The following is a 20,391-nucleotide window of genomic DNA, read 5'->3' as shown; positions in this document are numbered from 1 at the left end:
GGGCTGTGACGTGGGCCAGGGATGACACAGGCTATGGAGTCCAACCAGCAACCCCACACCCCGTCCCCACGCCTCCCCCCTCCCCAGGCCCAGGGGTGCACAGAGCAGGCAGCTGCCTGCAGCAGAGCCTCTGCGTGTGTGCCAGTGGCACGGCCAAGTGCTGCCCGTGCCACACGAGCCAAGGTGGCACAGCTGCTCTGGGGACACGGTGCAACGTCAGGCGGAGCAGCTGGGCTGCCGAGGGGCTTGGTGGTCCAAGCGGGCAGATGGCAGCTCTCAGGAACGGGAGAAGGGATGTAAACTGCACACTGCGTGGCCGCACTGGAAGGACACACAGGCAGGGGGATGCAGGGCCGTGGCTGGCTGACCCTGGGACCCCTGCCTGGGACCCCACCTGGCCCAGCGCCCACTGGCAGGTTGGTGGCCATGACACTGGCTCTGGGGGAGGGCTGCCACTGCTGCTGCAGCTGGGCTGGCAGCTCTGCTCTGGGGCTGGCGGGGGGCCCTGCCTGCTGGAGCATAGCTGTGTCCCCTACCCAGCTCAGACCCATGACACAGCCCCCTGCCCTGCTTACCCCTCTGTACCCAGGGCATGGCTGCCCCCCACTCTGTGACAGAGCACGGCCCAGCCCCTGCCAAGGCCATCGGTTTCTGCTGCCTGGCTCCTCACACCCTGGGACAGCAGAATGCCCACCCAGCAGCAGCAGCCAACTCCCAGTGTGTCACCACAGGGACACCTGGAGCCACCGGCTACCCCAAACCATGCAGAACTGAGGATCGCCGTGAGATGCCTGGAGCCAGGAGTTACCCTGAAGCGTCAGGAGCCGGCTGTCACCCCCAGGACCCCCCAGCAATGCCTGCATGCCCAGGCAATGTCACCCCCAGGACCCCCCCAGCAATGCCACACGCTGGGCAACCAACCCTGCAGCTGCTGCACAGCACCAACACCTCTGCTCCCAGGGCTGCACCCCCCGCAGCATCCCTCTCCCTACGGGCTCTCCCCCACACTGCCGCCCCCCAAAGCCACTCTCTGCACCGGCCCCACGGCGCTGCTGGGCCCCTCGCTGCGTTGAGGGTGACGGGGCACCGGGTGGGCCAGCGTCACCCCCGGGGGCGCAGGGGACACCCCAGCCGGCCCCCCTCCGCGGCTCCCCCTGCCCTGCCGCTGAGCCAGAGCCCCCCTCAGCTCCCGCACCCCAGAACTGGGACCGCCCCCCCCCCCCCCGCCCCGGTCCCGGCCCCCCCGGCGGGCGGGACAGCGGGAGCGGTGCCGGTGCCGGTAGCGGTGGCGGTGGCGGTAGCGGTGCCGGTGGCGGCCGGCGGCGGGAGCGGCGGTGGGGGCGGCCGGGCGGGGCGGCCCTTTGTTGCGAGCGGCGGGCGGAGCCGCCGGAGCCGCCCGGAGCCGCCCCGCGCCCCGCCACGGGCGGGGACCCCGGAGCCGCCCCCGCTGCCGGCGGGTCCCGCCGCACCCGCCGCCGAGCCGGTGAGCAGCGGGCGGGCGGGGGGCACCGGGCACGGGGGGGTGCGGGGCGTATGTGCGAGTGTGTGTGTGCGTGCGTGTGCAAGGGGGTGTGCACGGGCGGCTGCGTGCGAGGGGGGCTGTGTGTGCGTGTGCACGGTTCGTGCGAGGGTCCGCGTACACCCGTGCAGCATGCGGGGGCGTGTGTGCGTGCACGGGGGCTGTGCAAGGGCTGTGCGTGTCCGTGCACGGGGCTCCCCGAGGGACGTGTGTGAGGGGGAGGGGGGAAGGCCTGGGGATGCATGTGTGCGAGTGTAAGTGTGCAAGTGTGCATGTGTGTGTGCATATGCATGTGTGTGTGTGTGCGTGTGCGTGTGTGCACGTGTGTGTGCGCGTGCAGGGGGCAGGCATGCTCGGGGTGGCTGTGGGGCTGGCAGCCTGCCCTGCAGCGTGGGGCTGTTCCCGCAGGGGTGTTTCCAGGTGTGTGTTTCCCATCTGGGGTGTGTACAGCCTGTAAGCCTCCCTGCGTGTGTTTACATGTGTCAGGTGTGCATTACGCACGGTGCTTGGCTGAGGGTACGGAAGTGCTTGGGAGTGCTCTGGACCTGGGTTATGGGTTGCCGTGTGTGCACGCTCAGTGTCAGGTATGGGGCATGTGTGTGTGGCATGTCCCACATGTGTGTATGTGTGCTGGACACCTGCAGGCTGCACACGTGCTGTGTGTGCCAGGCATGTGGCCGCTGCACCTGATGATGCTGTTAGGTACCAAGGTAGCCCTTGGGCTTGGGGCCGCGGGGACAGTTGTGGCCACACAGGCCATACAGTCTCCCCGCTGGTACCCGGTGTCTGCTCCAGCTGCTACTGTGGCTACTTTTGGGGTCCGGCACCCGCTCCCTCCGAGGCAGCACCACAGTGGGGGTGCCACCAGGCTGAGGGTGAGCGGGGCTGAAGAGCCCAACGCTGGTTTGGGCTCTGTGGGGCTGGGGATGGCTGTGAAGGGGTCACACATCCCTGAGCCCGGACCCCCCTGTTCCTGCACCCTCAATTGCAGAAGGGCCTGTGCTCTGAGCCCGCCATGTCCCTGCCCTCCAAGGGGGGCTCGCTGCCTGTTTTGCCCTGTGCCAGGGGTGCCCAGGGTAGCACCCCAAGTGTCCTGCAGCCTCCAGGCAGGCAGCGTGCGGGTGCAGGCAGGTGCTGGCACCGAGGGGAGAGCTGCATCATGGGGATACCCCACAGGCCTCAGAGCTGAGCCTGATGCCATACAGGACCGCAGGGCAGGGAAGTGATGGGAGTGACGGTATGGGTGTGTTTTGTGTGGTGCCCGGTGGGCTGGGTCCAGGGACCCCTGCAGTGCACCCTGCACCGGGTAAAGGGGATGCTGTGGGGCAGCGTGGGGCTGGCTGCGTGCTGCCATCGGACAAACCCCAGTGTCCTGGCCAGGAGGTCCTGGCCGGGAGGTCCTGGCAGTGGGGTCAGAGCCAGCTGGGGGCACAAGGGACAGCCAGGCTTTATGTGGCTGTGAAGGGGCAGAGAGCAGGACCCTTGGCTTGGGCAGGGTGGCATGGCTGGTGCCCGTGGGACGGGGAGGATGCTCTGTGGATGCTCTGCCTGGCTGGCCATACCCCGTGGGCTCAGCACCAGGTCCAGCACCAGGCTTTGCACTCCTGTGCCACAGGCTGGAGGCTGCAGCGGCTCCTGCCCGTTCCCCTCGTCCGAGCGAGGCCTCTCCGCCGGGGCTGCTGGGGTGCAGCGAAGCAGAGGCGGTGTGCCCCCTCCCTGCCGAGGCAGCCCAGCTCCAGCGGGACACGTTCTCGGGGCTGCTGGCACTGCGCAGCTGGGTCTGGGAGCATCTGTGCGTGAATCAGCACTGCCTGGGAGCCTGCGCGGCTGCAGGTGTGCGTGCAAGCGCGCTCACACTCTGCGCGTGTGCACGGCCGAGCAGAGGCCGTGGGTGGGGGAGCACCAGGGGGAGCTGCCTGGTGGTGTCTGGCAGCCTTCTGGAGAGAGCCGAGCCGGGGGCGGGCGTGCGAGCCCCAGATGTGGGTCGGGAGGAAGAACCCGGGTGCGTAGGCTGCGTGTGAGCCGGCTGCGGGGCTCCGAGCAGGGGATGTGCCTGCGCTGCTGCCTGTGCTGGGGCAGGCTGAAGGAAGGCATGAGCAGGCAGCAGCAGCAGCAGCAGGGCGCATGCAGCCCCAGCTCTGCTCCTGGCAGGCAGCAGCACCCAGCTCTGCAGCCGCCTTCCCAGGCACCCGCTGCCTGCGGGAACCGGGTGGAGGGCGCTGGCGTGGGAATTTGATGCCGAAACCACCACCCCACCGGCCTGGTGACCCCAGGCCATAGGTTTTGGTGGTGCCCGGGCCTGGCACCCCAAGCAGTTTCCCCATCGCCAGCCACTGTTGTGGGCGGGAGGGTGGGCTGGGGTGGTGGCGCGGATGCTGCGTGCAGGTACCTGCCCGACGGCGCAGGGCACGCACACGCCGGCCCGGCCGGGCGCTGCGCCTGCGCAGGTGGGCAGGCAGGGCAGGGTGCTGCAGGGTGCCCCTGGCGCTGCCCCACGCTGGCAGGCTGCGTGGGCAGGCGGAGGAGATAAATGGGAGTTTGTCGTAAACAGGCCTGGCTGCCAGCAGTGGTGGGGAGTGCCTCGCGGCCCGCGCTTAAAGGCACAGGCTCTGGCCTCGCTCTGCTGCCTGCTTGCTGCCCAGCCTGCCCTCCCTGCCTGCTCTCCCTGCCTGCCCGACAGCAGCTGGCCTCCCTGCGGGGGGGTTCCCGTCACCGCATGCCATCACACCATGATGTTGGCACTGTGCTCCCACAGCCACGCACAGGCAGTGGTCAGGTCCCTAGAGCCCCCCAGGGACCTTCAGGGTGCTGTGGGGTGTGGGGGGGCTGTGGCTGCAGGGGTGAGCGTCTGCTTCTGCTCCACTCAAGGTGACGTTCCCGGCTCAGTGACGCAGAGCCCTGTCCCGTCTGTGGCACTTGTCGGGCAAAGGGTGCTGATAAGGCAGGTGGGGTGGAGGCAGTTGGGCTGTCCCCAGCCCGGGAAGGGCTGTTGGGCTTTGGCGAGTGCAGTGGGAGCAGGAAGGGAGCCAAGCGGAGGAGGGAGGCAGGGACACTGCCAGCAGCCCCAGCCCTGGGGAGCCAGGTATGGCCTGGGGAGCGGGTGCCATCCGGCAGTGCTGAGTGGGGAGAGCATGGAGCAGTGTGGGGAGCACTTCTCCTAAGCGGGGGGCTTGCAGGGACCCCACCAGTGGGGTGTCAATAGCCCAGGGCTGTGGGGCCAGGGCTGTCTAAGCAGGGTGGTTGGAGCTCTGCCCTGTGTGGGGAGGGCAGTGGTGGGGTGGCCAGAGCCCCAGGAGAGCTGCCTGCTGTGAGCAGAGACCCTTTCCCCCCGTTACCATGGCAAAATAAGCAGCTGTCATTAATAGCACATTGCCATGGCAACCACTGGACGAGCGGGCAGTTCCCTGGGGTCTGCATGTTCTTCTGCCGGGGGCCGCAAGCTCTCCCCGCACCCTGGCTGGGGTGCAGAGCCCACTGTGCGCCCAGCTGGAGGGTGCTGCCCAGCGCTGCCCACCCCACAGCATGCCCACGCCAACCAGCCCGTGCTGCGGCCCTGCCAGGACCCTGCTCACGCCGGAGCCTCCAGGGACAGGGTGCTGGGGCTGGCAGGGATGCATCCTGTCTGCCTGGGTGCTGCCCTGTGCGGCCAGCGGTGCTGGCCAGCTTTGCCCCGTGGGGCGCGGGGCTGGCGCAGGCATCCCACTGCCCAGCCGTGCTGTGCCCCGTGGCAGCCCATAGTTTCTGGAGGGAGGGCAGGGAGTGCTGGGCTGTGCTGGGGCAGAGGCCACAGCCCCCAGCAGGGACCGCAGCATGCCAGCCAGCTGGGAAAAGCCTTTGCAAGGAGCGGAGATGGTGGGAAGCATGAGCTGGGGGGCTGTGGGAGCCACAGCACTCCCCGCAGGGGCTCTGGCAGCAGCCTTGAGGCTGAGCTGTCCCCAGGCCAGGCATCCCAGGGACAGACACCCCCAGGCCAGGCATCCCAGGGACAGACACCCCCAGGCCAGCCATCCCAGGGACAGACACCCCCAGGCCAGGCATCCCAGGGACAGACACCCCCAGGCCAGCCTTTCCCGGGCCAGGCATCCCTGGACTCCCTGCCCAGCCGGTTCTCCCTGCTGCCGGGATGCGGGTGCGGGGCAGCCCCGCGGCTGCCCTTAGTGCGTGGGACAAAGCACCGGCCCCTGTGGACCGTGACCAAGCTGCTGCCCGCCGGGGCTGCCCGGGAAGGGCCGGTGGGCCGCGGCAGTGCCCCGCGGGGAAGCTCGCAGCACCGGGTGCACACGGGGCCGCGGTGTCCCGGGAGCGGGTGCCGACGGGGCGGGGCGGGGGCGGTCCCGACGGGAAACCGGCCGCCTCCTCTTCCGAGCTGCCCGCCCCGCCCGGGGCACCGGCACGGCTCGGTGCAGCCCGGCTTGGCTCGGTACGGCTGGGCCGGGCTCCGCGCGGTCCCGCCCCGGTGCCCGAGCGGGCGGGCGGGCAGCCCCGGGGCCGGGGCGGACGGGGGCGGCGCCGGGCGGGCGGCGGGGCCGAGCCGTGCCGTGCCGAGCCGAGCCGCTGAGCCCCTCTCTCCCCGCAGGTCTGCAGCGCCCGGGCGGCTTCGCGGGAGGCGGCGGAGGCCCGGCCCGGCTCGGCCCGGCCCGGGATGGCGGCGCGGCCGGCGCTGCCCGTCGTGGCGCACTCGGTGCTGGCGGCCCTGCTGCTCTCTGCGGCGCAGGAGCGCGTCCCGCGGGTCAGCCTGCCCTACGGTGAGTGTCCGCTGCCCACGGTGAGTGTCCACCCACGGGGCTCCGGCGGGTCCCCCCCGTGCCCCCCTCTCCCTGGACGGCTGAGCATCCCGGCCACCCCCCACCCCCCGCGGGGTTCCCCACGCCCGGCGTGGAAACGCCTTGTGACAGCCATCGGTGCTGAGGCTGCACAACATGCTGCCAGCCTGCCTGGCAAGCCGGGGCTCGTGTCCTGCCGTGGGGCTGGGGCTCAGGGCAGCGGGGCCCCCCCGGGCAGTGGGTTGCTGGGGCTGTGCCGCTCGAACAGGGCAGAGCCCCGCGGCTGTGGTGGGGCTGCGTGCATGGCGGGCAGGGGCAAAGAGGCATGCTTCCCTGGATCGGGACGCGCACTGAGGGGGGGAGTGCGTCTGGGACACCCGGGGGTGCTCGTGTCCCTGCACGAAGGGCAGTGGTGGCAGCCGCCTTCAGTGTGAGTGTGGGATGGGGTGAACCAGCCCGGGGGGGGCTCTGCCTGCCCGCTCTGCTGTGCTGTTTCATCCTCGTTTGGGCAGCTGGGTGCCTGTGGCCCCCTCTTCTCTCGGCTGTTTCCCCAGGGCTCTGCACAGCCCCTTGCTATACTGTGCCTGGCCCCGGGCTGCTCCAGGACCCACCGCAGCCCCCGTCAGCATCATGGCCCTATCAGGGCTCAGGGCTGCATTGGGGCAAGGGCCAGAAGGAGCACAGCCAGGAGGCTACTGGGCCAGGCAGAGCCCCTGGCAAGTGGGGGGCCTGACCTGCAGACCTCTCTCGCCATGCAGAGAGCCCCCCAGCAGCTGGCGTGTGGTGGGTGAGCAGCAGGGCACGCTCCACAGGCAGCTGCTGGGCCCAGCTCCATCGTCCGGCGCCGGGGCTGTGGTGTGGTGGGGGCCGCCCACGTGTGTCCGGGCTGGCTGTGCTGCCAGCAGAAGGTGGCCAAATCCAGCTGCTGCCGGCCAGCGGAGCCTGTCCCGTGCTGGCTGCCGGCGGGGCAGCCTGGGAGGGTGCAGTGGTTTGGGCCGGGCCGGCGCGGGCAGCTGGGAGTGCTCCCTGGCTCAGCACGCTGCGGTTCGTCGGCGTGGACATGGCCCCACCACGTGCTCCCATGACCGCTGGCCATGGTTGTGGTGGCACCAGCAGATCTGGGACCCGCTGAGCTGGACAGGAGGCCCAGCAGCCAGCAGGACGGCTCAGCTCGGCGTCGTGCCATGCGGTACCACACCACGTCGAGCCGCACTGCCCGGCCCTGCCTGCACCAACCGGTTCTGGCCCAGCTCTGCCCAGCTGCAGAGGCTGCTTTGGTTGCAGGGGCTGCAGCTCATGTGCAGTACACAGGGGTCCCGACCTGGACCCCCAGGGCTGTCGGTGGGAGCCGGGTGGGGGGCACGGGCCAGCCGGCAGGGTACACCCGGTGGTGGCTCCTGGGGAGCACGGCTGGTGGGGCTTGTGGTTGGTGGGAGGGAGGAGCTGGCGAGCTGCTCCCCTGGAAGCGCTGGATGTGCCTCCAGCAGGTTTGTCTGGAAGAAGCAGGTCTTGTCCTAACAGGTCCCCTGGCAGCCAGCACAGGCTCCCACAGCTCCCCAGGCCAGCACAGCTTTGCGGGGTACAGGGGCCCCCGCTGCCCCTCCGCTGCCTGCAGTGGGCCATGCCTGCTGTGGCATTGCCCCAGCGCTGGGGTGCAGGACTCCTGGGGGAGGATGCCCTGGGTGGGTCAGCATCCCCCCCTCTGTGCTGCTGCAGAGCTGGAGGCGGTGCTGAGCCCTTGGGGACGGGGGAGATGCCGGCCTGTCCAGCCGTAGCCAGGGCTCGTGGAGTGACCGGGGACGGGGAGAGGAGCAGGGTCCTACCCCGCAGCACTGCTGGTACCGCAGCACCTTGAGCCTCCTACTGGCTTGCACCAAGCAGGGGCTTGCGGGAGCCCCGGGGCTGCCCCAGCAGGGATCTAGGAGCGGGCAGGGGGTCGGGGAAGGTCAGGGTGTCCCTGGGCTGTCAGGGGTGAGGGAGTTGGTAGCGTGAGTCAGCCCGACGTGTCCCGCTGACACAGCCGGGCCCATCTGATTCAGAGTGGCTGCGGGAGAGGAAAGGCTTCCGGGGCCAGGCCACCCACGCGGGAAGGGCGCACGGGTGCTCCGTGACTCAGCCAGCAGCCTCTGCCCCAGTGTCCAGCACTGGGTGGGCAGCCGGTCCCGGCACCCACCTCTCCCCACTGCAAGCTTGGGGTCCTTGTGGGGCCAGGCTGGGATGCCCAAGCCCCGGGGTTGTGCGTGGCCAGCGAGTGCAGACCTGGCTGTGGTGCCCAGTGCCGGCAGGGCTGCTGCAGCGTGCCCCGGTGCTTGTCGCGGCCGCAGGGACGGCAGTGGCTCGTGCTGGCGGCAGCGAGGAGGCTGCCCTTGAGCACCATCGTGGCCATGCACGGCTCACTGTGGTGCAGTGCTGCGTGTATCTGACCACGTGGAGAGAGCCGGATCCGGCCCTGGCAGCTCCGTGCAGAGGGGCCAGGAGTGAGCCACGGTGCAGGGGTCCTGAGGGGTCGGGTGCTGGCCCACGTGGGCTGTGCAAGGCTGATGCCCATGGCTTTTGGTCCCCAGACTCGGCCGAGCGGGTTGTGCAGCGGTTCGAGGTGCCTGGCGTGTCCAACTACACGGCCCTGCTGCTGAGCCCGGACGGCGGCACCCTGTACCTGGGAGCGCGCGAGCTGCTTGTCGCCATCAACACCAGCCACTTCCAGCCCGGAGCACCGGCTCGCAGGGTGAGCCCACGGATTGGGGGCCAAGCCCAGCACGGGACTGCGGAACCCCTGGGGCTGGGCTGCCCTCAGGGATGGAAGGGGGAACCAAGCCAGCACCAAGCCACCAAGTCCCCTGCCCCACGCTCCCTGGCAGCGTTTGGGGTCTGTGCAAGCCACCGCGCATTCAGGAGCTGCTCGGGACAGATAGGAGGCAGATGCCCCAGGGGGTGGGGTGCTTGGCCCCAGCCAGCAGCTGCCTTGCCAGCATGATGGAGGTGGGGAGGACACTGACGCTGGGGTGAGCTCTGCCAGCCTGAGGAGAGGTTGTGTGGGGACCAGCTCGTGACAGAGGGCTCTCAGTGACTGTCCCCTCTCCACAGCTGCTGTGGAGTGCAGATGAGGAGAAGAAGAAGCAGTGCGTGTTCAAGGGCAAGGACCCCCAGGTGAGCCCCACGGTTGGTGGGTGTTTGGGGGCTGCGACAGGAGTGCTGTGCCCTGTGCCGGGGTGCATGTGGGCAGGAGGGCTGAGCTGGGGTCCTCTCACCCCTGCAGAGAGACTGCCACAACTACATCAAGATGCTGCTGCAGCTGAACAGCACCCACCTCTACACCTGTGGGACCTGCGCCTTCAGTCCTGCCTGCGCCTACATCGTGAGCACAGGGAGCGGGGCCAGGGGGTCCCACTGGGGATGCAGATTCCCCTCTGCTATCAGGGCCCTGCAGCGGGGGTCCCAGGTGCTAGGGGTGACAGCCTGGTTCTGTTGCAGAATGTCCAGCACTTCAGCCTGGAGCGGGACGCATCAGGGAAGGTGCTGCTGGAGGATGGGAAGGGACGCTGCCCCTTTGACCCTGAGTACCGGTCCACAGCCGTCATGGTCGGTAAGGCACGCTGCCGTGGCACCCTCGCCCTCTCTGCAGCGCCCCAGCTGCTCAGCTGGGCTGAACTGGGGCCAGGCCAGCTGGGACCCCAGCAGGGGAGCGGGGCTGTGCCGGGTGGCGTGTGCTGGGTCCCAGCGGGACTGTCTCTCTGGCAGACGGCGAGCTCTACGCCGGGACTGTCAGCAACTTCCAGGGCAACGAGCCGACCATCTACCGCAGCCAGGAGAGCCGCATTGCCCTCAAGACAGAGAACTCCCTCAACTGGCTGCAGGGTGAGAGCCGGGGCTGGCACGGTGGGTCGGGGTCTCCAGCCCCCGGGATGGGGGAGGCGTGGGGACAAGGGCCAGCCCCAGCGGTGGGGCAATGCTGAGGGTGCCTGTGTCCCCAGACCCGGTCTTCGTGGGCTCAGCCTACCTGCGGGAGAGCCTGCCTGCCGGCAACCCTGAGGGCGATGACGACAAGGTCTACTTCTTCTTCAGTGAGACCGGCAAGGAGTTTGACTACTTCGAGAACACCATCGTCTCACGCATCGCACGTGTGTGCAAGGTGGGCACAGGGAAGCGGGATGTGCACAGAGGGCCGTGCCCAGGATGCCACTCACTGCTGGGGTTGGGGGGATGTGGGACCACCCTGCCCATCTGTCCCCCAGTTCCTGGGCACCCCAGGAGGGGACCAACATCTGCGGGAGACCTCTTTGGGGCAGTTACAGCTCCAAAGTGCTCAGCCCAGGGCTGCAGCTTGGGCTCACTGCTCCAGCCAGCCCCGCTGGTGGCAGCGACCCTTCCCCATCTCCTCCGCCCCCTTGCCAGAGTCCTCTTGGGTCACTCTTCCTTCCCCTGAGTGCCTTGGATGCTGCTTCACTTGTGCCTCCCCAACACCGGGGCTGCTCTGCTGGGGCCTTGGCACGGCTGCACGGACGGACGGACTCCTGCTCCGTTCCCCGCTGCCAGGCGGCCGTGACTTTGCGCCCTGACCCACTGTGCCATGCAGGGGGACCAGGGTGGGGAGCGCGTGCTGCAGCGGCGGTGGACGACCTTCCTGAAGGCACAGCTGCTTTGCTCGCACCCCGAGGACGGCTTTCCCTTCAACGTGGTGCAAGATATCTTTGTGCTCACCCCGGGGGAGCTGCACTGGAGGGAGACGCTCTTCTACGGAGTCTTCACCTCGCAGTGGTGAGCAGTGGGCAGGGGATCTGGGGCCACTGCCTGCAGCACCGCGAGGCACTCGTGGAGATGTGGGATGGCTCCAGCCGTGCTCGGGTTCCTGGGGCGGTGCAGGGGGCTCAGTGGAGCTGCCATGCCTGATCTCGTGTGGGCTTTGCCTCTCCCCTGCCAGGAACAAGGGTGGCCTGGGCAGCTCAGCTGTGTGCGCCTTCCCCATGCGCAGTGTGCAGCGAGCCTTCAGCGGGCTCTACAAGGAGGTGAACCGTGAGACGCAGCAGTGGTACACGGACACCGGCCCTGTGCCAGAGCCCCGGCCGGGCACGGTAGGTGCCTCCTCAGACCCTGCACGAGTGCAGGATGTAGAGCAGTCCTCTGCACTCCCTTTGTCCTGGCAGCTTCCATGGCACAGCTGCCCACCTACCCCAGCCAAGCCCCTTCCTCTCTCCCCAGTGCATCACCAGCCACACGCGGCACCTGAAGATCAACTCGTCCCTCCAGATGCCGGACCGGGTGCTGAACTTCATCAAGGACCACTTCCTGATGGACAGCCCCGTGCGCAGCCAGCCGCTGCTGCTGCAGAGCCGCCTGCGCTACCAGCAGATCGGCGTCCACCGCGCACAGGGCCTCCACAGCACCTACGATGTCCTTTTCCTGGGCACAGGTGGGTGCAGCTGCGGGCTGCCGATGGGGTGGGTGCCGGCGCGCTGTGTGCCCCTGGCCCTGCTCAGCACGGTGCGTGTGTTTGCAGATGATGGCCGGTTGCACAAGGCTGTGCGTGTGAACCACGGGGTGCACATCATCGAGGAGATCCGCCTCTTCCCCGCTGGCCAGCCCGTTCTCCAGCTGCTGCTGGACCAGGACCAGGCAGGAGCCAGGCTGGGGGGGCTGGGGCAGGGGGGGGATGCTGTGGGTTTGCACTGCGTGGACCAGGTCCTGTTTGTGGACTGGGGGGCCAGGGAGCCTGGGAGGGTGGGGGTGTGCAGGAGCCAACCCGGCTGCCTGGCTCCAGGGCCAGGGCTACCTGCTGACCCCCCTGTCCCCCCCTCCCACAGGGCCTGGTCTATGCAGCCACCTACACGGCAGTGGCTCAGGTGCCCTTCGCCAACTGCAGCCTGTACCGCAGCTGTGGGGAGTGTGTGCTGGCACGGGATCCCTTCTGCGCCTGGAGCCGGGGTGCCTGCCGCAGGGCCACCCTGCACCCCCCAGCGCACCCCCAGTAAGTGCCGTACCCCCTCTCCATCCCCCTGCACCCTGAGGCACCCACTCCCTGCCCTGACCCCTCTCTGTCCCTAGGCTCTGGGCGCAGGACATCGAGGATGCTGACACGGAGCGGCTCTGCCAGCTGGCCAATGCGTCCCAGCCCCGTCCCCGCATCCTCCTGCCCCCAGGTGAGCTCTTGTGGGTGCTGCTGTGGGGCTGGGACCACTGTCCCAGGGCCTCCCATGTGTCCCAGGCTCCCTCTCAGCACCCCTCATCACCCCACCTGCCCATAGCTGGGTCCTCATGGCCTCGCTGACATCCCCATGCCTTGTCTTTCCGCAGCCTCAGGCACCCCGTGCCAGCGGATCCAGCTGCTGCCCAATGCGGTGCGGCCGCTGCCGTGCCAGCTGCTCTCCAACCTGGCCTCGCGGCGCTGGCTGCACGACGGGGTGCCCATCAACGCCTCCTACCTGGTGCTGCCCGACGGGGCCCTCATCCTGGTGGGCAGCCCCGAACGGGCGGGCACCTACGAGTGCTGGTCGCTGGAAGAGGGCTTCCGCAAGCTGATGGCCAGCTACTGTGTGAGTGTGCAGGAGCTGGCCCACGGGCCACTGAACCCTGGCAGGAAGGTGTCCACCGGCCGGGATGCCCTGGAGACAGTCAGCACATCCCGGAGCACCTCAGCGGTGGGCAGCACCGCAGCCCGGCTGGACGGCAAGACCTACTGGACCGAGTTCTTGGTGATGTGTGTGCTCTTCGCGGCAGCCGTCCTCGTGCTGGCCCTTTTCCTTCTGCATCGGCACCGTGATGGCATGAAAGCCTTGCTGGAGCCTGGTGACCCCGGCCGGCACCAGAAGCCGCCCCGCAAGCCGGTGGAGAGCCTGCCCCTGAACGGCAGCAGCCTGCCCAGCACGGCACCCGAACACAAGGGCTACCAGGCCTTGCAGGACAACTACATCGTCAGCACCCCCGTGCACGAGCCCCCGGGCCCCCCACGCGCCTTCTCCGAGTCGGAGAAGAGGCCCCTCCATGTCCGGGACAGCTTCGTGGAGGTGTCTCCCGCCTGCCAAAGACCCCGGGTGCGCCTGGGCTCCGAGATCCAGGACTCGGTGGTGTGACGGGGATGAGAGCCGAGCCCTCACCCACGACCACTTCTGCTCTGCTGAGCCTCGCCGGCCCGCGGCGCCACATCTGGGCTCCGTGTTGTCTGTGTGTGCATGCCCAGAGCCCGCGCGCTGCTGTGGCACCCACCCAGCCAGCGGGGCTCGGCTTTCCCGGGAGCTCCCTGGGCATCACCTCGGCCACTCTGGCCCCGCTCCTCAGGACGGTACTGGAGGCTCCAGGGGTGCTGCGTGCCTTCCAGGGATGTGTGGGACTTGTCCCCCAGCCCAGCGTCCCTGCTGCAGAGATGGACACAGCGCCTGGCTCTGGCTGCTGGTGTGGCCCTGGCTCTGCCGGCTCCGTGGGGCCCGGGCCCCCCTCTATGCAGAGGGTAGGAGGGAGCAGCCACAGCCCCCCCGCGCCCCGATTCACTGTGATGTCCCGCTGCAGGACCCGGAGCCCCGTGTGCGGCCAGGCGGTGCCGGCGCAGCGACCCCGCAGCATGTGCTGTGTGTCTGTGCTTGGTTCGTTTTTGGTATGTTGAAAATGTGAATTGTGTCCCCGGGGAGGGAGCGGGATGGGACGCTCGGCCCGCATTGGGCTGGGCAGCGACTCGCCCCCATGTCCCCGTGTGCGTGTGCAGAAATGTTTGTGGTTTTTATATAAAGTCCAGGTGTCTCCTTTGGACACATGTGCAGCTGTGGCAGGGCTGGGCATCTTCCCGTGGCTGACAGTGGCCAGAACCATCGTGGTGGCCTTGTGGAGAGGAACTATGTCTGGCTCTCGCTGCCGTCAGTGGGAAAACCTGCCCATGGCTGGCTGCTCCTCGCCTGGGCAGGGATGGACGGATGGGGCTGGAGGGTTGTGCTGGCAGTTGGATTGCCCGCAGTCCTGGTGTGCTTGGCTGGGTGTTGGGCTGGAGTGCACAGGGCCCGCAGGAAGGTGGCCATGCACCCTCACAGCTGCTGCCAGGGGGTCCCTGTGACCCTGCTGTCAGGGTGTTTGTTGTGCACCCACGTCAATGAGCTTGGGCAGCACTCCGCTGTTTCAGAGCTGCATGCTGCAACAGGCATTCTGGCAGGGGCAGAGCCATGGGGGGAACTCCAGAGTGATGGGGTGATGCTGTCCCAGCACCACGAGAAGCAGAGGAAGGCAGAGGTGACCAGGTGGCAGAAAAAAGGGTGCCTGGGGCTGGGAGAGCAGGGCAGCCCCCTTCCCAAGGACCACAGTGTTGTGCGGCATGTGGGACCCCTGCCACCAGCCCAGGGAGCAGGCAGGTTCTTGTCCCCATCCTGCACAGCTGCCAGGAGACCCCTGCTGCTTTGCCAGCAGGACCTGGCTTGGTGACGGCCGATGGCCAGGACCTGCGGTGCTGCTTGTGAGCCCTCGTGTGCCTTCGTGCCTGGGAAGCGCTGAGGGAAGCAGTGAGCTCCACACCGAGCTGGCCTGTTGAGGCAGGCTCCCCCCCCAGGGACCAACACTGCCTCACTCCCAGCTGGACCAGCACACCAAACTTCCTGCCCAGCCTGTTCTGGGATATCAAAAAAGCCACCGGAGGCATTGGCTGGTGCCCTGCCAGCAGACGTGGCCCCTGGGGCCGCAGGGGTGCACGCCATGGCGCGCAGATACCATCAGCACCACAGGGCACTGAGCTGGAAGGGCCAGCACCCCTGGGAGCGAGCAGCCGGGACGTGAGAAACAGCCGCGCCAGCACCCCGAGACAGCCGTCGGCCGCTCCACCCCGGCGCCGGTGCTGCCGCGGGGCGAGCCGGACCCCAGCCCAGGCACCAGCCCTGGCACCTGGTGCCGCAGCCTGATGTGGCTTTGCAGAGTAGCTCCGGCGAGGCTTGCTGGTGCAGTGGGAGCACTGGCAGTGGCCAGGGCTCGCTGCAGGCAAAGCCGTTGCCCACGACTGGCAGCAGGCCAGGGCAAAGCCTGATGGATGAACAGACACAAAGGGCTCCGGCGCTGCCCGCAGCAAAGGTAGCTGCTCGCCTGCCCTGGATTTCCCTTTGTGCCTCTTGCTGGAGAGCCGAGCTCTTTGTGCTGCTGAGAACAATCCCAGGGCTTGGAGGAGGGAGGCAGCCCGCGGAAGGGGCTGTCACAGAGCAGGACGTGGGACCTGTCCCCTGAAGCTGCGGCTGGCGCGCAGGCAGAGGGGCCTGGCAGGAGGCTGTGTCCCCAGCACCCCTCATGGCACTGGTCCCACAGCACTGCCAGAGCAGCCCCCTCCGCCGTCCCCACGGCCAGACAAAGGCGGCACAGAGGAGAGGGTGAAACCAGAGCCCTTTATTTGTGTCCTTGCAGGAGCTGAGGGAGGAAGAGGCCAGGGCGGGCAAAGCAGCTGCTGAGCTTGAGCCAGAGGAGGGGGGAGAAAGGAAAAGAGGAAAAAACAGAGAGAGCAGGCCCCCAGCACGGTCAGTGCCAAGGGGTGAGCCTGGCTGTGCTGCCCACGGGGCTGTGCCTTGCTGGTCCAGGGAGGAAGGTGTCCTGCGTCCTGTGCAGCCATGGATGGCACATCTACGGTGTGGGTTATTGCTCAGGGAGATGGATCCACGTTTGTGTTATTGCTCAGGGAGATGGATCCACGTTTGTGTTATTGCTCAGGGAGATGGATCCACATGGCAGCAGAAAGGCCCCCAGGAATATGGGAGAGCTGTGCAGGGGCTCAGCATGGGGAGGCAGCTCCCTGCCCGCTAGGGGAAGGCACAAATTGGTACTGAGGGCAGAGAAGGGGCTGTACCTCGGTGTAGTGTGGCCCCCAGGCAGAAGCACCTTTGTGTGCCTCCCCACACCCACAGAGCTGCCTTCAGTTTTGCATAAGGAGTTAAAATCTGATCCTGGGAGAGGAGCACGGCTATAGGCAAGGCAGCTTCCCAGGGCCCCACCTCTGCAGGCATGGCCTCTCAGCAGGCATGGAAGGAGAGCAGGAGGGTGTCCTGCCTAAGGCACTGTGTGGCACTGCTGGGCTGGTGAGGAGCAGGGGCCTCTCTCGCTCTGCTCACTGAAAGAGGAAATGTCTGAGACCACAAAGAGTTGCAATAGCCAGAGAAGCAGTTCTGCCGGAGAGCTGCTCTCACAGGACGATCTTGAAGGAGCTGCAAGAGACACGACAGGTTCTGCACTTCCTCACTTGATCACACACAGACAGTCTGCAAGTACCCGGTGCTACAGGGACACAGTGTTACCCTGGGTGGGAGAGGCTCTCTGCAGAGCTAGCACGGGACAGTTCCCTCCGTGTTACAGGAGACCCCGTAAGGATAGCCCTGCCTTACAGCCACCAAGGGCTCTACCCCAATGCCAGCACAGCGATCGCGGCAGGGGAACCCCCCAGACAGGCTCCCTGCGGCAAGCTGTGCTGCTGGAGACCACTGTACCTGGCAAAGTCTGGAGAGCGGGAGACAACGTGCTGGAACTCGGAGAGGTTGATGGTGCCATCCTTGTCGATGTCGGACTCCTCCAGTATCTGGAGGGGAAGGAAAGGCGAGTGGTGAGCTCTGTGTGGCTGGGAGCATGCAGCAGCCTGTGCCCCACCTGACGGTCCTCACATTTTGGATGAGCTGCTCCATCTCCGCGCTGCTCAGCTGCGACTCCTCACCTTGGCCCGTCAGACAGTTCACCAGTTTCTCCAAGTCCTTTCTGTCCAGGGTCCCATCATCATCAAAGTCTTTGGGGAGACAAAAGTAACATTTTGCCAGGGCTGCAGTAACCCCAGACAGCCACGAGCGCCTGTGCTTGGCAAGGAAAGGGCCTGGCAGCCTGAGGGCACAGCAGGCTCCACGCTGCATCTCTCTGTGCACATCATCACGTCAAACCAGTAGTTCCCACGGGGACTTCCTAAAGCTGCCGTCCCCATGGGCGCTCTGAGGGCACTGCCAGCTCTCCCGAACACTGATCCATCCCCATCCCCACCCCTCCCCAAGCTGTGGGGACCCCAGGACACGGCATCTGCCCCCAGCTGTACCAAAGATGCGGAAGGCATAGTGGGATTTGATGTCCGAGGTAGCGGAGTCACTGAAGACGCTCAACATATCGAGGAAGTCTTCAAAGGACATGCTGTCATCCTCATTGTCTGAGGTGGAGAACACCCGACAGATCCGGTGCTGGAAGGGGTTTGCCTGCCAACACAGGAACAAACAGCTCAGGGCAGCACTGGGCCTGCTCCCTGATGGCAGACACTGGCCACGGGCTGGTGCCAACCCCATGGACTTGAGTTGGTTCCCTGCTCTGCCGCCGGTCCCTCACACACCGCACAACCATGCCTGGCCGGGACAGCAGCCCCACGCAGCAGGGATCTCCGGATCCTCCATGGCACAGCAGGGATGAGGAAGCCGTTTGCTGGCGTGGCTGACAAACAGCTTCCCCAGGTGGCTACGGAGCGGCAGGTTGAGGGCTGAGCCCTGGCACCACGGCGGGTGAACCAGGCCCTGCCCAAACACGCCCTGGGCTGGGAGCAGCAGCGCGGCACTGTCTGCCAGGCACCGTACCCGCAGCTCAGGCAGCGTCAGGATCTGGCTCTTGGGAACCCGTGCGGAGCAGGCATTCTCCCTCTCCTCCTTTGGCAGCAGTTCACTGAACCTCTTGTAGGCACTTGAAGAGGCAAGAACAAGAGATGCTCTGTGGCGTGAGTGGCGCGGGAGGCAGCCCCGCGGGCAGGGCAGCGGGCAGCTCGCCCCAGCGCGGTGCAGAGGCGGCCGGCCCGTTCCCACAGCTCCCTGCCAGCTGTGCCCGAGCCGGCCCGGGCCAGCAGCCTGCTAGCCAAGGTGGCCCCGCAAGGGCAGGGGCTTCGTGCCTGCCCCCGGGACCCCAAGGGCTGGCAGTGGGGGTGAGGGGCCGGCCCGGGAGCCTGCCCACCCGGACGGCTGGGGGTTCAGAGTGGGGGAGAACCGGCTGGGGGGCCACGCCGCGGCCAGCGCCGGTCAGGCCCGCAGACCGTTGCCCCCTGAAGCCCGGCCGGCGGGGAAGGCCCAGCCCGGGCTCTGCACCTCCCGCCTCCTACCTGGCAGCTCCCGGGCAGCCCGTGCCCGCCCCCCCCGACCCGGGGAACGCCCGCGCGGTGTGCGGGACCCCGGGCCAGCACCGCCATCATGTCCCCGCCCCCCCGCCGTACTCACAGCAGGATCTCCGGCTTGCTCAGGAACGTCAGCTCCTGCGGGGAGAGCCAGGGTCAGCACCAGCCCCCTCCCCGGCGGCTCCGCCCGGCCCCGGGCCGGCCCCCCCCGTACCTGGTACTCGCCCAGCGCGTCCGGCGGCAGCAGGCTGGCCGAGCCCCCCATGGCGGCCGCGCCGCTCCCGCCTGTCACTCACCCGCTCCCTTGGCAGCGCCCCGGGGCGGGGCGTTGTAGCCACGCCCCCTCCCGCTGCGGCCGCGTCCCCCGCCGGCGCTCGCAGCCGGCATGGCGGCGGCGCGCGAGGAGGAAGCGGGCGAACTCGGCCCCCGGGACTTTGTCTATGGGGAAAAGGACTTCGTCCCGCAGGCTGCTGGCTGGGACACCGAGCCGGGCTCCGCGCCGTCCCGCTTCGACCGGGCGCTGCTGGAGGGTTGGAGCGACAGGATGGAGCGCGGTTTGTTCCGGTACCGGCTGGGGCCGCTGCCCACCCGCGTCTTGCCCGGCCCCATGCGCCTGGTGGCCCAGCTCAACGTCCAGCGCGGCACCGAGCGTCGCCCGCCGCAGGCCGTCCGCAGCCTCCGGCAGCCCTTCGACCCCCAGGCCTTCAACTTCACCCGGATCCGCCCTGGCGAGGTGCTGCTCCGGCTGCGCAGGGCGGGGGGCGGCCCCGCGGCCCCCGACCAGCTCCTGGTGGCCATTAACGTTAGCCCGCTGGAGCGGGGCCACGTCCTGCTGCTGCCCGAGCCGGCGCGGGGGCTGCCGCAGGCCCTGACGGCGCCGCTGCTGCACGGCGGGCTGGAGGCGGCCCTGCTCAGCGCCCACCCGGGGTTCCGCGTCGGCTTCAACGGCCTGGGGGGCTGCGCCTCCGTCAACCACCTGCACCTGCACGCCTTCTACCTGGGCTGCCCGCTGCTGGTGGAGTCGGCGCCCGCCCGGCCCCTCGACCCGCCCGGCGGCCTCAGCCTCCTGCCGGGCGTCCCGGCGCCCGCCTTCCTCTTCTATGCCGCCGGCCCCGCCGGCCTGGAGGCGCTGGCCCGGGACGTCTGCCGGGCGGCGGAGCACCTGACGGACACCGGCCTGGCCTACAACGTCTTGGCCACGCGAGGAGATCCCCCGGGGGGGCCGGGGGCGGGCGGCGAGCGGGGGCTGCGGGTGCTGCTGTGGGCGCGCAAGCCCAGCTTCGGCGCCAAGGCGGGGGCGACCTTCAACGTGGCGCTGTGCGAGCTGGCGGGCTACCTGCCGCTGCCGGCCGCGCCGCTCTACCAGGACATCACCGAGGCGCAGGCCCTGTGCGCCATCCGCCAGCACCTCCTCCCGGAGCCGCAGCTGCTGCGCCTCGGCCAGGACCTGGCGCGGCTCCTGGCGAGCTGAGCGCCACCGGGGCCTGTCGCGGCGGACCTCCGCGCTGTTCGCTGGGGGGCGCTGCGCGGCGACGGGGCCGCTCTAGCCAGCGGAGCCGGGGTCTCTATGGCCCGCGGGGCGGTAGCGAGGCTGCCCCCGCTTGTGGCCCGCCCGTCGCCATGGGAACGGAGCCGTCCGCCCCAGAGCGATGGAGGCTGGCGGTGGGGGCGGGCGGGCCCCGGGACCCCCGCGGGGCCGTTCCGCTGCTCACAGCGGCCTCCCCGGCCCCGAGCCGCGGAGGAGGCGGAAGAAGAGCAGGCGAGTGCGGTGGGCAGGCGGGCGGGTAGGCGGCCCAGCGGGCCGCAGCCCCCCGGGCCGCCGGGGGCTTTGTCGGTACCGGGGGGCCGTGCCGCCCCGGAGACGCCTCCCTGCCCCACGCACCGCCTGGCTCCCCGGGGCCCGGCGGCGGGGCCCGGAGCTGCGGCAGTGAGGGCCCAGGCCTGCCTGCCACCACGGGGCGATGCTCAGCAGGGGCCCCCTGGGCCGCAGCTCGAGGGGCTTTCCAGGGATCTGTGAATCGGAAAATAAACGCTCTCTCCTTTAAATTGCC

At 68.7% G+C, this 20,391-nt stretch overlaps 3 protein-coding genes across 3 annotated transcripts; 2 read left to right on the top strand and 1 right to left on the bottom strand.

Moving 5' to 3' along the window:
* The first annotated feature begins 6,060 nt into the window (after positions 1-6,060).
* Positions 6,061-14,016, top strand: SEMA4B (semaphorin 4B). Its single transcript, XM_040602106.1, has 14 exons — positions 6,061-6,264; positions 8,847-9,007; positions 9,367-9,429; positions 9,539-9,637; positions 9,754-9,865; positions 10,021-10,137; positions 10,254-10,411; positions 10,856-11,037; positions 11,201-11,351; positions 11,479-11,689; positions 11,777-11,892; positions 12,081-12,244; positions 12,322-12,416; positions 12,571-14,016. The coding sequence occupies exons 1-14, from the start codon at positions 6,162-6,164 to the stop codon at positions 13,344-13,346; spliced, it is 2,508 nt and encodes an 835-aa protein (XP_040458040.1). The 5' UTR covers positions 6,061-6,161; the 3' UTR covers positions 13,347-14,016.
* Positions 14,017-15,598: 1,582 nt separating this feature from the next.
* CIB1 (calcium and integrin binding 1) lies at positions 15,599-18,663 on the bottom strand. Its single transcript, XM_040599598.1, has 7 exons — positions 18,555-18,663; positions 18,444-18,478; positions 17,817-17,919; positions 17,294-17,447; positions 16,878-16,996; positions 16,707-16,795; positions 15,599-16,427 (listed from the first exon to the last, which is right to left on the bottom strand). The coding sequence occupies exons 1-7, from the start codon at positions 18,603-18,605 to the stop codon at positions 16,406-16,408; spliced, it is 573 nt and encodes a 190-aa protein (XP_040455532.1). The 5' UTR covers positions 18,606-18,663; the 3' UTR covers positions 15,599-16,405.
* On the top strand, positions 18,643-20,386 carry GDPGP1 (GDP-D-glucose phosphorylase 1). The gene has a single exon (XM_040599593.1). It carries the CDS (start codon positions 18,726-18,728, stop codon positions 19,809-19,811), a length of 1,086 nt encoding a protein of 361 aa, XP_040455527.1. The 5' UTR covers positions 18,643-18,725; the 3' UTR covers positions 19,812-20,386.
* Positions 20,387-20,391: the final 5 nt, after the last annotated feature.

Source organism: Falco naumanni, chromosome 7 (assembly GCF_017639655.2).
Source record: "Falco naumanni isolate bFalNau1 chromosome 7, bFalNau1.pat, whole genome shotgun sequence".
NCBI classification, from domain to species: Eukaryota; Metazoa; Chordata; class Aves; order Falconiformes; family Falconidae; genus Falco; species Falco naumanni.
This window is presented reverse-complemented; position numbering and strand designations above follow the sequence as displayed.

Coding starts and splice junctions, on each gene's coding strand:
- SEMA4B (XM_040602106.1), top strand. CDS start 6,162: ATGGCGGCGCGGCCGGCGCTGCCCGTCGTGGCGCACTCGGTGCTGGCG. Junction 10,138..10,253: donor CTCCCTCAACTGGCTGCAGG/GTGAGAGCCGGG, acceptor CTGTGTCCCCAG/ACCCGGTCTTCGTGGGCTCA. Junction 11,038..11,200: donor GGAGTCTTCACCTCGCAGTG/GTGAGCAGTGGG, acceptor CTCCCCTGCCAG/GAACAAGGGTGGCCTGGGCA.
- GDPGP1 (XM_040599593.1), top strand. CDS start 18,726: ATGGCGGCGGCGCGCGAGGAGGAAGCGGGCGAACTCGGCCCCCGGGAC.
- CIB1 (XM_040599598.1), bottom strand. CDS start 18,605: ATGGGGGGCTCGGCCAGCCTGCTGCCGCCGGACGCGCTGGGCGAGTAC. Junction 17,448..17,816: donor TGACGCTGCCTGAGCTGCGG/GTACGGTGCCTG, acceptor CTGTGTTGGCAG/GCAAACCCCTTCCAGCACCG. Junction 16,997..17,293: donor CTATGCCTTCCGCATCTTTG/GTACAGCTGGGG, acceptor GTCTCCCCAAAG/ACTTTGATGATGATGGGACC.